Source organism: Manduca sexta, chromosome 9, assembly GCF_014839805.1.
Source record: "Manduca sexta isolate Smith_Timp_Sample1 chromosome 9, JHU_Msex_v1.0, whole genome shotgun sequence".
In the NCBI taxonomy this organism is placed as follows: domain Eukaryota; kingdom Metazoa; phylum Arthropoda; class Insecta; order Lepidoptera; family Sphingidae; genus Manduca; species Manduca sexta.
The window spans coordinates 389,223-402,406 of record NC_051123.1 but is presented as its reverse complement, the minus strand read 5'-3'; the positions used below and the strand labels follow the sequence as shown (position 1 = coordinate 402,406).

At 35.9% G+C, this 13,184-nt stretch overlaps 1 protein-coding gene across 3 annotated transcripts in view; it reads left to right on the top strand.

The window, feature by feature from the left end:
• Positions 1-154: 154 nt before the first annotated feature.
• LOC115455652 (protein strawberry notch) overlaps positions 155-13,184 on the top strand; it is a 37,960-nt gene continuing 24,930 nt past the window's right edge. The window contains exons 1-5 of one of the 3 annotated variants that reach the window (XM_037436705.1): positions 155-350; positions 4,274-4,367; positions 8,692-8,790; positions 10,270-10,377; positions 11,792-11,875. In XM_037436705.1, the coding sequence (XP_037292602.1) occupies positions 348-350; positions 4,274-4,367; positions 8,692-8,790; positions 10,270-10,377; positions 11,792-11,875 (388 nt within the window). In that variant the 5' untranslated portion in view covers positions 155-347. Of the gene's footprint in view, positions 351-3,543; positions 3,748-4,273; positions 4,368-8,691; positions 8,791-10,269; positions 10,378-11,791; positions 11,876-13,184 lie in introns of those variants that run through there. The other 2 variants (XM_037436706.1, XM_037436707.1) reach the window with 2 other exon arrangements.

Sequence of the window (13,184 nt, the reverse complement as noted above, 5' to 3'; positions counted from 1 at the left end):
TTATCAAGATACAAATTGATATTTCACTTATTTTTTAATATATATTTATCTATAAAATATAAATAATAAGCGGGTTTTAAATAATTATGATAATAAGAAGAGTTAATTTGTAATTCAAGTGTGTGTATCCGAAACGTACCGTTCTTTTCTCTTTGCTTTTTTTTAATATGGCGGAAGCATTGACCGCCGTTCGGACGTCTGCATTTTTTATTATCACGACTTAAGCAGTATCGTGATTATAAATTCGCGTGTGTGTTATACCAAAGTTTTATATAAAAAAAGTGTAACTAAAATTGCAAATAGAACAATCGCAGGCGTCCCTCGGTACATCTGATTCAGCTGAAAAAATGGTAATGATAGTTTTTTGTTTTGATACTTTTTACAAACTTATCATTGTTAAAAATCTTGTTTTTTTAATTATTCGTTTAATTTTGATCATTTTCCAATTAGTATTATATCATTAATCGTCCAATACGTAATGGGGGATCACAAAAATGAGATTTTTTTCATTTTTTTTCTTTGTTTTCAACTTTTCTAACCAAAAAAAAGTGTCATAAGGTGATGTCGATCTTTCATGTGTTATTATTTGAATGTTTCATAAGATAATCGTGCATGTCTTTGTGTTAACGATGAGTTAATTATGCAAGCTGGGTGTGGCTGTATTGATTTTCTTGGAAGGTTCTAGTTATACCGTAGGAATACGTCTTAAACTAGTGCATTGTAGGTATGGTGGACACATAAGTGTGGTGTGGTTATTTGTGATTTTGGTCAATACTAAAGCTTTTTATTCTGTAAAAAAGAGAATCTAGGACGTATTTTTAACTATTCTAACTGTATATTGGTTTTAGATGTCTGTATTACAAATTTGAACATGAAAGAAATCTGTGTGTGAAATGTGCTCAGAGCCAACTATACTTATCGTGTTGAGATGTAAAATAGCAATAAAACAACATTATAAAACCGCGTTATCAGTGATATAAGTTTAACTGTGGTGTGCTGTGGTTAAAATACCACTCTTATTGCCCAGTTATGAACTTGGTTCAAGAATATTGCTTTCACATTTTTTGTTTTTGTTTTTCTGTCCCATTTGTTTGTTTGACTATTGGAAAATATGTTATAATATGTGATGTTAACAATTCAGACATTAATCTCATTAGTAAAAATAAAATATTTTTGGTTGTTGATATTTTTTTATGACAAATTCTCAGAGGTTTTATGTAGTCTTTTCGATAATATTAACACAATGAAGGGAAGTAGTGAGGAAAGAGTGTGATTGTCTATGGTTTTTCGAATCATTGCACAATAATAAAACCATTTTACAATGCAGTAAAACACCCATAAAGTATATTGCAATGGCCTTACCATAGTGCCAATTTAAAATTCTATTAGTAATAAAACACTTTTGGCACATTATATACTAATACACAACTTTCATATTATTTTCATCCATAATATGTCGGTGTTATCATGACTAGGGTGGCAATATGTTTTGTCTTAGACAGGACTATCCGTCAAATATGTAAATGTAATATGGCATTGATGCTGTGTAAAATTTTGTGTGGTGCGGTAAACTTATGAGATGTTACATCTATGGATGGTTTTTTTTAAATCTATTGTCATGTGGAATTTTTGAATCTTCTCAACCATATAAAAAGAGAAAAAAGTTGTACATAATATTAATAATGTAGTACTTATATTTATTCAATTTTAAGTGTGAGTATGGAATATTGGAATGAGTTGGACCATTGAGTGAAATGTACTTTTGCTGGCGATACTTTCTTCTACCATGCTTTATTCCACTCTAATGCGGTTTCAGTGCAACACTCTTTCCAGAGTATGTTGTTGAAACAATTTAGTTTTTCTTAACACTCTCTTGGGGAACACCAATCCAAGGCAAATTGTGTTTATAAAACCCATATAAAGTGTTGCCAGATCTGGGAGTTGAACTAGGGACCTCCTAATCCACAGCCCATAGATGCAACAACTTCACAAAACAGACATTACATTGTCAATAAAATATGAAAAGTTACAGTTTTGTAAACCAATGAAATAAAATACCAGAATGGTTTAAAACTATCCATCAATAGTGTAGGGTTTTTAATGTAGGTTAATAATAAAGTGAGTCTTTGAAATTTTACATTCTTGATAAACTTAAATTACTATTTGAAAATAGTTTCTATGTAATTGTTATGTTGTTTTTAAAGTCCAAGTTTAAGAATTGCACCCAGTAATGATGTAGATTCCTATTAGGTAAAGAAGTTTTAGAATCAATGCAATTTTCAGAGATTTCCCTTTACACTTGAACTTAAAATTTTACCTCATTAGGATATATGATTAATGATGTCATTTGACCCCTTATTGTGGGCGCTTTGACATCACTTCTATCTTTGGAAACCCATAGGGGACTTTTTTATATTTGTGGTAAAGCTTGTGCTTGGCAAAATTAGTAAACCGGTGACAGTTAATGCAAGGCAAGTTGAATGTTGCTTACATTTTGCTGACCTAAATTTGTTCCTAATTTGTTCCTTACTCTTCTCTTGACATATTGGACACAGGAGTGGTGTGAAAAGTCCATGCTTGGAAGCAAAATTTTCCTTAGCTTATTAAATGCTTTGTCTCCTTCACTTTATGCAATTCATGGGATTATGAAATATCTCTTATTTATATTAATATAAGTTAAATAAAATACACTAGATAATATTTTTATAAACAACTAAGTCATTGTATTTTCCGAGACTGATAGGTGATATTTGGGGCAAATCAGGAATGAAATAAGTAAACAAGTGTCTAAATATTGTTGTGGGACCTTTGGCCTTAGTGTTTTATTGTATCCAGTATGTTTTTATATCCAGTCTTAATAACATATACCAAGTCTGGTTACTGTTACTAGTGTGATGACTTCCACCTTACATTGTCACTTTGTGAAAATTAAAGTTTTTGGAAATTGTATAATTATGAAATAAAATTTCTAAGTCCAGCCTTTAGTAAGTTATGTGAACTGCCCTTTACAAATAGTACCACACTTAGCCTCTGAAGACAGGTGGTCATGCTGTTTTATCTTCAATCTATACATCTTAAAAAAATTCTAGATCCTATATTAAACTTGACAAGATTTTGCTTTTGCTCTTATATACTTATCCTGGTTCTAGTTATTATTTTTTATGTATTTTACTAATTACTGAATGTAATTTGAATACTTTGATAGGATATTAAATCCGATTGAGTGTTTTGGCCTCGGTTTGTTGTTCTGATAACGTCATCGGTGCATTTATCTATTTCATCCTGTATTATAACTTCCTTCAATTTGGGACAGTATGTGCAGATACGGGTATGTGTCGTATTTTGTGCCCTAATCGATAAGCCATGTAAAACCCCGTCGTAGTGACTGTTGAGTCAGCCCATGATAACTAACCAAGCCTGTATTGTGATCTCCCTTAAGAGATGCAGTCTCTTGTTAGTTGACATACTTGGACAGTAATTGATAGCAAGTACAGTATTGTTGTTTTTGCTATCAGCGTCAAAATGTGCTTTAAATAACTATCATATATTAGTTCTTTCCAGATTTTTTTTTTGTTTTCTGGGCATTGCCTGCCGCCTCTGCTTTAACGTTAAACGGCTAAGTAATGTCAATAGAGTGGTATTTAATCAATAATAGATGAACTACACAATTTTTTTTCATGATATCACATAGGATTATATGAATTGCCAAATTTTTATGAACAGGAAACACTGAGAGCAATAATAATGGTAATTTCCTACATTTTATATAATGATTGTAATAGTTTGATAGAACATAATGAATTGACATGAGAGTAATTTTGAACCTTATAGACCATGCTAAAACTATACAAAACGAAAAATGAAGTAAAGATACAATAATTATTTTTTATTTATTCTGTCATGTTCTGGGTCCTCAAGGGGTAGACTAAAGTAGCTCATACAAATTCAAACAGCACAATACGACTAGCAGCCGTCAAGCAAACTTATCACTAAGCTTTAGTATTCTACTTAAACAAAACAAGGCTGCAATTATGGAAGTATTTCTTTTTTAGAAAAAAAAATTGTACCTTGGATTTTGTACTGTAAGTTTCAAGTTAGAAATCCAGTATTGATCCTATCTGAAAAATATCACACTGTCGTTGCGAAATCAATTTTTATAGAGCTGACCAATACTAAACAAAGCCAACTAATGTGCTTTAAGGGTCTAAAGAGGAATGTAGGACTGTGGCAGCTTTAGTACAATAACTACCTTGATTATACATTATATTTGCAGTCAAAACGAGCAGCATACGACGACGAAGACAATCCACCATCAGACGACTCGGACTTCGATGATGACGAGGATCCAGACAATTTGGAAGTGCCAGGTAAAGCATATCAGATTTTTTTTCACTGGCAATGTGATACCACTGCACCTGATGGTAAGTGGAGTGAGTTGCAATAGATTGACGAATGAGGAGAGATGCTTGTCCCTCGCCAGTCGACATAATTATGCCGGTCTATTTGTATCAATGATTATCAGATACTATATTTCAAACAGCAATAAAAGTGGCAGCATATATAAGATGTGGATGAGGAGGTCATTAGATTTATTACCGGGTCGGACAACATTTTGTGTGCGTGGTTTTATTATGATTTTCAAAATCTATTCTGCTTAAAAAGCTTTTTTGGATCAACGCCACAATGTAAGGAGATACCTACGGATCGGTTATGATACTGGCATTTTAAAGAAATCTAAGTGTTTTACATAAAATATGGGTATCAATTTAATTCGCTTTTGCTTCCCGCAATAAAGCGCATCTGTCCCGAACTAAATTAGACGAGGACAAATCCCGGGTAAACGGAACTGATGGCAACCCTAATTCCGTATGAACTATCCCGTAGCGGGAGTTTCCGCGATCATATATTATTATTGAAGAAATGTTTTGACAAAATGAAATGAACTGGTTTTGAACGTTAGTTTCGCAAATATCGACCGAAAGTGTGTCAATGTGTTTGTTTTGACTAAAGATATTGTTTTCATTAATCTGATTTTACGATGCTGGCGGATAGTAGTGGATTGTATCGCGAGTTTAAACATGGCGTAAAACGTTTTTAGTCGTATTAGGCAGCACAGCATATTAGGCAGCATTCTTTACCTTGGGGTGTGTGGCCACTGGCGCGCAGTGCTCAAGGGAACACCAGGCGATCGCCCGCCAAAGGTCCGCCCAATATTTATTTATCCTAACGTTTTAAAAAAGGAACATAACATTTAATTAGATTTATTTTTTTGATGCGAAGGAGGAGGGAGGCTGATTTACGCAATAGGGCGTCCAATATGGCTAAGATAAGTCTGATTAGGAGATTTATTTGTGCATGGCAGTCTGGTATAGTAGCAGGGCAAGATCAAAATTTTATATGAGCGAGAGATTGCCTGTTTGACAGGCTTTGGGCCAATTTAGCAATAGCTGGAAGACAGATATTACCTAACGCTACTACTAAATGAGATCACTTACTTAACTTCTTCAAATAACACTTTATAATAAGTTACTCTAACAAAAGACACATAAAAAAAATATACACGCGCAAAGGCCACTACTACCATAAACGATTTCGTCATAGTGGCAACATCGCACTTCTTGTCAGAAATGCACTTACGCACACGTCATACTCGCACTAAACTAGGAAATTATCAAAGTATGACAAAGATTTTTATTAAAGATATTCATGGATGATTTTTGGCACAATGTTAGCAGAAGTTAAGACGATTATGATGGAGTTAACGCAACGTCAAAATGAGCCTGTATTGTTTGAGAAGATCAAACGCATACAGTGCCCAAGTATGTTTGTATTTAGTTGTGTGTTATTCCTGTGTATTCTGACATTGTACTTATCTTCAAGCTACCAAGGAGCTTTTATTGTCATTTGTAGCATTAGACATTTCGACCGTTTTACTCAAATATTATAATTGCCGTCAAAAAGGTATTAACAATAATATATACGAAAATGCTTCTCTTACCACGGGAATTGATAATTGAAGCCAATGTAGTTAACTGCAATTTCCAATAAACGATCTCAATCCCTTTCTTCGATCTACCTCAAAAATGGACCAATCAGAACAAAGCTTTTTTGTCATCCTTACAAAGGACTCATTTTGATTGGTTCATTCTCGAAGTCGGATTGAATATTGAGATTGGTTGTAAATCAAAATCTTCTGAAAGTTGTAACATGTGGGGAAGTTAAAAAATGTTTTAGTTGCCACTTCTAGTGACGGCTCGCCCTTCCCCTAATTTAATATCTTCCGGGTCAGCTATAAGACGGCAGTAGCGCAATGCGGGCTAGAACTATTGATCTTAGATGCTACGTTTTGCTGCGACAGCGATGTAGATATGATTTAGGATATGTAAGAGCTCTTGTGTTCATTCAGATAGGTTTAGATTAGCAAGAAGCTGCAGATGAATGCTGTATACACCTATCAGTAGCTTATGAGATGTCGTACCTTATTGTTTTATTGCATTGAATGTTATAATGTAGTGCTGTTGGTGTACCTTATTACAAATAAATAAGTTGTATTCGCAATTAATTTTTTAGCGTGTAAGCAATAAAACTTATTTCTGCCAATTTTGAAGTTTAAAGAACTTGCAGCCACATGTGTATAAAACTTTTTATTGCCGCTAGTAAAGACATCCAAATACTTGCGCAATATATTGCTGCAAGAACTTGCTTGTCTAAACTTAGCATTAGGATGGGATTTATTTTGAAGTTTATTGATAGTCGCTCGCGTTACGCCTTTCACCAATTTAACCAAAAGAGCTACTAGTATTCTTATTATTAGTATCTACGGTGATATTTCTCCAGTCGATTACAAAAATTTCTTATATACTGTCATGAAAATACATATTGTGAGCAACTGATATAGAATGCCGCTGAAAATGTTTTGATTGCCGTGTTCTAAAACATTGTTACGGGGGTCGAACCCGCTGTCGGGTTTCGCAATATCTTTATCTGCCGAATGACGTTCGAAGTTAACCTTCGGGAGACTGACTTGGGATTTACAATGTTCTCTGAAATCTTATACAATATGCTTTTCTACAATCGTTGACGTTATCAGAGATAGCAATATATGGGAATAATATATCTTAACACCATAACGGCAGGGAGGGGGGGGAGCTTGCACAATTGCGAAGACCATCCCCCCAACAGGTTACATGCACTCAACACGCACTCCACAGAGACACACATTCTAACAATACAGAGAAACTTAGGAGATAAATAGAAAAGTCATTTCCATATATTTTTTTTTTTCTACAAGCACTAACGATTATAGAAAGGCCTCTTATCCAAGGCCTCATAGTCCTTTGAATGTGAAACCCTACAATTGTCTCATTGAGCCCAATTCTGTCTCCTTTAGTCACAGGTGACATTGGCGGGTCGTCGCCCCATCCCGCCGGAGCGCGGCCCACGCTCCTCTTAAATCACAGACTGATTCGTACAGAATTACTTATTTTGTGTGAACGTTTTACGTATTTTCAATTTATATTCTCAATTTCCACGCTTCGATAGCACGACGCATGAGTTACTACTACGCGCGTGCGCGGTGGAAATTCTCAAGGGATGTAATCAAGAGGAAATATAAAAATCCAGATATTAAGAAAGTGCCTGCCTCTGTGGCGTAATTGTATTGCGTGCGCGGTACAATACCATTCTGGGCTCCAGGGTTTGATCCCGGGCCGCGCTCGTAATACAACCACGCCACCAAAGCCGATGATAAAATTTTAAATACGCATTAGCCCAGACCAGAGGTTCCCAAACTTTTTTTTCTCATAGACTCCTTTCAAAACTACTGGTTCCAGTGGACTTTTTTTTTAAGTTTTCAAAGAAAATGCATTACAACTACCGCCCAGCCATCGCGGGAGGTTATGTTGGGGTCCCCGTGTCTCTTACGACCCCTATCAATGTTATCTGCCTACATTGTTAGGTCAAAAAGCGGCGATAGCCTAGTTGGGTGTGGAACGGACTGCCAAGACGAATGTCCGCAGGTTCAAATCCCAAACGCACACACCTCTGACTTTTCTAAAATCATGTGTGTATTCTTTATGAATTTATCGTTAGCTTTAACGGTGAAGGAAAACATCGTGAGGAAACCTGCCCACCTGAGAAGTTCTCTATAGCAGCTATACTCTAAGTGTGTTCCGCGGAACCCTAGGGTTCCGTGATACCTCTGTCGGGGTTCCGCAAGAATTTAGAAAAAAAAATCAAAACACCTCTCTCAATAATAATTAGTAACTGTTACATTGTACTTTTATTATGCTGATTAATAAAAAATACACTTATAAAAACAATTGTTTTATTGTACGGTTCCATCAAATATTTTGCTTCCCAAAAGGGTTCCGTCATTTAAAAAGTTTGAGAACCACTGCTCTATAGGAATTTCGAATGTGTGTGAAGTCTACCAATCCGCACCAGGCCAGCGTAGTGGATAAAGGCCTAATTCCTCTCAGTAGTAGAGGAGGCCCGTGCCCAACAGTGGGACAGTATATAAAACAGGGCTGATATTATTATATTGATAGTCCCGTCAAGTCTCCTGTGGAACCCCGAGGGTCCACCTGGACCACTTTGGGAATCAATGTTCCAGACCCCTACAGTTATTGAATGTTAGGATCTCTGTTCATAATAACATGTATACATAATAAAGGTTCGTTTGATTGTCAGGTGGTGGGAAGACGTTGGCGGCGGCGGCGCGCATGGCGGACAAGAAGGTGACAGCCGCGCCGCCGGTCACCATCAAACCTACCACCAACCCGCTTGCTGGTGAGTACACGATGTCGACCTTTGTTGTTTTTTTTTTTGTTTTTTTCTTTTTTAAGAAATGTTGCAGACTAATAACAAATAGCAAAGTGAATTAGAGTTGTATGTTGAAGAAAAGAATAGGGGACCGTCTTGTGTTTTATTTTCTTCTGCGAAAACTGCATTAAAATTGGTTAAAAAATGAGCCAGTAATTCATATTTCAAATATTACTATGTGCCGAAGTGGGCGCGAAGGGGGGATATCGCTTCATCCCTTTCTTTCGCACGCGTCGTAATGCCCGATGACGTCACACGTGGGTATTGCGCATCTTTTTTGTTTCTTGTTACTTACCCCTTCTACCGAAATTGAAAGACTTCTAACTTGTTGATTTTTTACCGGATTTAAATAATTATTTCTGTGTTATAATTTATATAACGTAAATATTTGATAATAATAAAGAACAGAAATGAGTCCGGTCCCCTATTGTGATGGTAGTTTGGTCATTGTGTGCATCAACTGTCCAAGTTGACTTATGAAGATATTTAGGGTTTATTTTATTATTTATCAAACCTGTATATAATTATTATAGATGTATTAAAATAAACTTTTTTTTTGTCTTTTTACTGTTTACGTCACTCTAGCAGTTTTAGAAAGAAACATAATTGAAATAAAACTATTTTTCGAATTTTGTCGCGGTTTTTTATATATTAATTTACTCCCGACGTTTCTAAGACTGCAGACTTCGTGGTCACGGGGCGGGCTGAGGTGTTGGTTGTCCAAAAAGTCAAACTTTGACACAGAAAAATAGTTTTACTTCTAAGTCTTAACTATCGCGTAAACATAAGAAATCATAATATAAACATAATTTGCATACAAAAGTAAAGTATGCATTTAACAAATAAAAATATTTTTTGATTATTGATTATGTCTAATCCCACGATAATTCAGACGAAGATGTAGTCTAGCCCGATTTGTATCGCGCATCAAAATGTATTACCAAAAATTCTGTGCCCTTATGACCCAGTTCTTTATAGACAAATCTATTTTCCTTAATTGGCCTGAATATTCTAATACAATATCAAGCATCGACTGTTTTCGTATCGACCTGCAATCTATATACAGGCTGCTTTATTTGCAGCGCCTCCAGGGTGTTCTAGATGTGCCCGATGAATATTCTAATACCAATTCCCAACTATTTTCGTGTTGATGTACCATCGTTATACAGGCTGGGAAGATATACTCCGTATAAGAAGGGTAGAGAATAATACAGGGCTGATAGTAATAGCAGATAGCTTGGCAAAAAAAAATTTAGTCTGATTTTTTTTCCAATGTATCGAAGACATCATCTCGCAATTTATCTCCGAAAGGGTATGCAGAGGCGCAACCAGGACACCCACTTTTCGCCAAATATGTTTCGTTCCATGATGTGATAGGAGGCGAGCGTATCGCCATATTAATAACATTATCGAGAGAAAGACTCATATAGGCTGTTTTATTTGCAGCGCCGTCAGGGTTGGCTTTCGGGCAGGCCAGCAACGTGAAGCCGATCAAAATATCCGCCAGCTCGCTCAGTAAGCCGATCAATATCGCCAATCTGGCCAGGGGAGGAGGTATGTAATAGATTATTCCAGGAAATTGTATGAGATTTTGTTTATTTTACAGCAGTTTATGTACAGGGTGTGTGGAAGATTCGTTTAGAATAGATCGTTATTTAATTTTTTTTTACTCGTTGCGTATTAACAGGTGGTTATGAAACGAAAGGCTGCGGGTTAGATTCCTGCACTGAGAAAAAAATGTGTGATTAACTTATATTTATTTCGGCTTCGGACGATAAATTCTTTCCTGAATATTTTCACGTAAGAAGACTTAGTAATTATTGTTGTAATTCTGTTTATTGTTTTCCACGTTTTTGTACTCGTGAAAACACGTGAGCGGGCACAAAAGAAGTTTCGCGAAAAACGACCCCTGTTTTTACTGGGATTCTGACTGACTGAAGCCTTTAATGAGTTTGAGGAAAAAGTACGCGCAGTTGCTAGTCGGTAGAAGTATTTGTAGACGCTGTTAGTACGAAAATAAAGTGGGTGTTTATAATTGGAGCGGATCTAGTCTTAATATGAGGAAAATGACAAAAAAATGTTTTCATACATACATACATACATAACATCACGCATTTTATCCCCGAAGGGGTATGCAGAGGCGCAACTAGGGCACCCACTTTTCGCCAAGTGTGTTCCGTCCCATGATGTGATAGGGGGCGAGCCTATCGCCATATCTGGCACAAATTCCAGACTCCGGGCTGATACTGAGCAGAAAAACCCAAATATCACTTTGCCCGACCCGGGATTCGAACCCAGGACCTCAGAGCGCTATTGTACCGGACGTGCAATACAACTACGCCACCGAGGCAGTCCAAGGCAAAAATGTTTTCAAATGAAATGATTTCCGAAATTAGTTCATGTTTTTTTTATTCAGTATTAATTATTGAAAAAAATATTTATAAATCATGGTGCTAGTTTTACCATCATCCTAAAGGAACTTAATAAGTGGTAAAATGATTGGATCTTATCTTCATGATTGAAATGTCAAACGAGTGATGTACGAGGTAAACAAGAGTTTTCTTTCTTTACTTTTCTGAATGAGGAAATCTATTACAACGGGCAACGGACTCCGAGACATACCACCACTCTCGAAATTTATAAGTGTGTATTGTGTGAAAATGTATAAAATTGACCATTTTGGAAAAGCGGTGGCCATTTACCTCTGTAGTTGTTGACGTTGAATGCGATTTCGTCAAATGACTGTTATTTATTTATATATAAGTACTAGGATAATCCATATCTTTATTTGGAAGCCGAAATTGGGATGTACAAAGAAAAAAAAAGTGGTTTAACCCTGTGTTTTTCTTTGTACTTTGACTATTTACTTTCGTTACCTTTACCACTTCCAATTTGCGCTGGCGACAATAACGTAAATGGTAAGATGAGTGGTGAGACGGTAAGGTGCTAAGTTGTCCGTTTGGCGTAGCTGCGAGCGCGGCGGCGGCGGCGGCGTCGCCGTTCGCCGCGGGCTCGTCGGCCGCGTTCAACGCGGCCTCGCTGCTCGCACAGAGTGAGTACACTACGGATGTACGGTGTAGTGTCGTAGTGTGTACCGCGTCCGCGCAGTTGCAAAGTGTGATAAGTCGAAAAAAAAAATTTTATGGTGTGAAGTGTATAACTTTTCAAAAATCGAAATTTTTTGTTGTGATATTTATATTAAAAAAGGTATATATGAATTGTCACACTTTGGGACTGTCGTATGAATTTGTAAACTTATGTAGAGAAATTAGTTCTACCGCGAAGTTGACCTGATGCTATATTGAAAAAGCTATTCAGGATGATTTTTTTGTACGTACCATTATCCATGTCGAAATTATAAATTTGCATTAATAAGATGTTAAAAATAAATGTGCCACAAAATGTAAAATGACAAAATTAAGTAATTGTTGACAGTTCGGTTGAAGTACTTCGCGGTAGATAACTAGAGTTATTTTGTGTGCAATTTGAGTTCATATTTTTGGTACTGCAAAACAAGTGTTATACAAAATAGTTTCTTTAGTATAGAATATTATCATTTATTAGTTATTAATGTTGAGCTTTTGCAGTAAAACCAGTATTAAAAACCTTATCGTAATAGTAGCACTGTTTGTTTGTTGCCATTTTTGTTCCTTACTGTTATAAGTCATTCATCTGTAGTAAAGTTCAAAAGGTTCTAGGAGTAGCAGCAGTATCATCTATAGAATAAAAATCGAATTAACAGGAATTTTATCACATTTTTTTTATAAGCGAAAATTTTTATTTATCTAAGTCTCATCAATCCATCATCACAAACTTTCTACATCATAATATTAGGCTACAAATCATAAATTAATCCCGTTTCTGTAAAGTCTCTCCTATATCGATGACTAATAGGCTCGTATCGTTATAAATTTTTTGTCATATTGAGTTTTTGTGATTTCGACAACCCTGTTTAAGGAATGAACAGCTACTTCTGATATATAACTGATATCACCTCTGATATAATCTGTCATATTATCTACTAAACTAATCATCTCTGTGGCGTCACGGGTGATCTATGGAACTAGAGACCGCAGTTTCGATACCTGCTCCATTATAAGTTTTATGATAGCCCTATAAGAATGAGATAGTAACGGCTATAGTACATTTATAACATTTTAATTATAAATTATAAAGGTACTTGTTATTTTACTAGAACAGAGGTAATTAAGAATTTCCGGGATCCAAATACACACCGGAAGGAAATTATACCGATAAATGGGGTCGCCGTGGTTGCCATGGCAACAGGGTTGGCGCTCGAAGCCGTATAGTGTTGAGGAACTCTTAACAAGTACCGCGGATTCATTACATTATTTAACTAC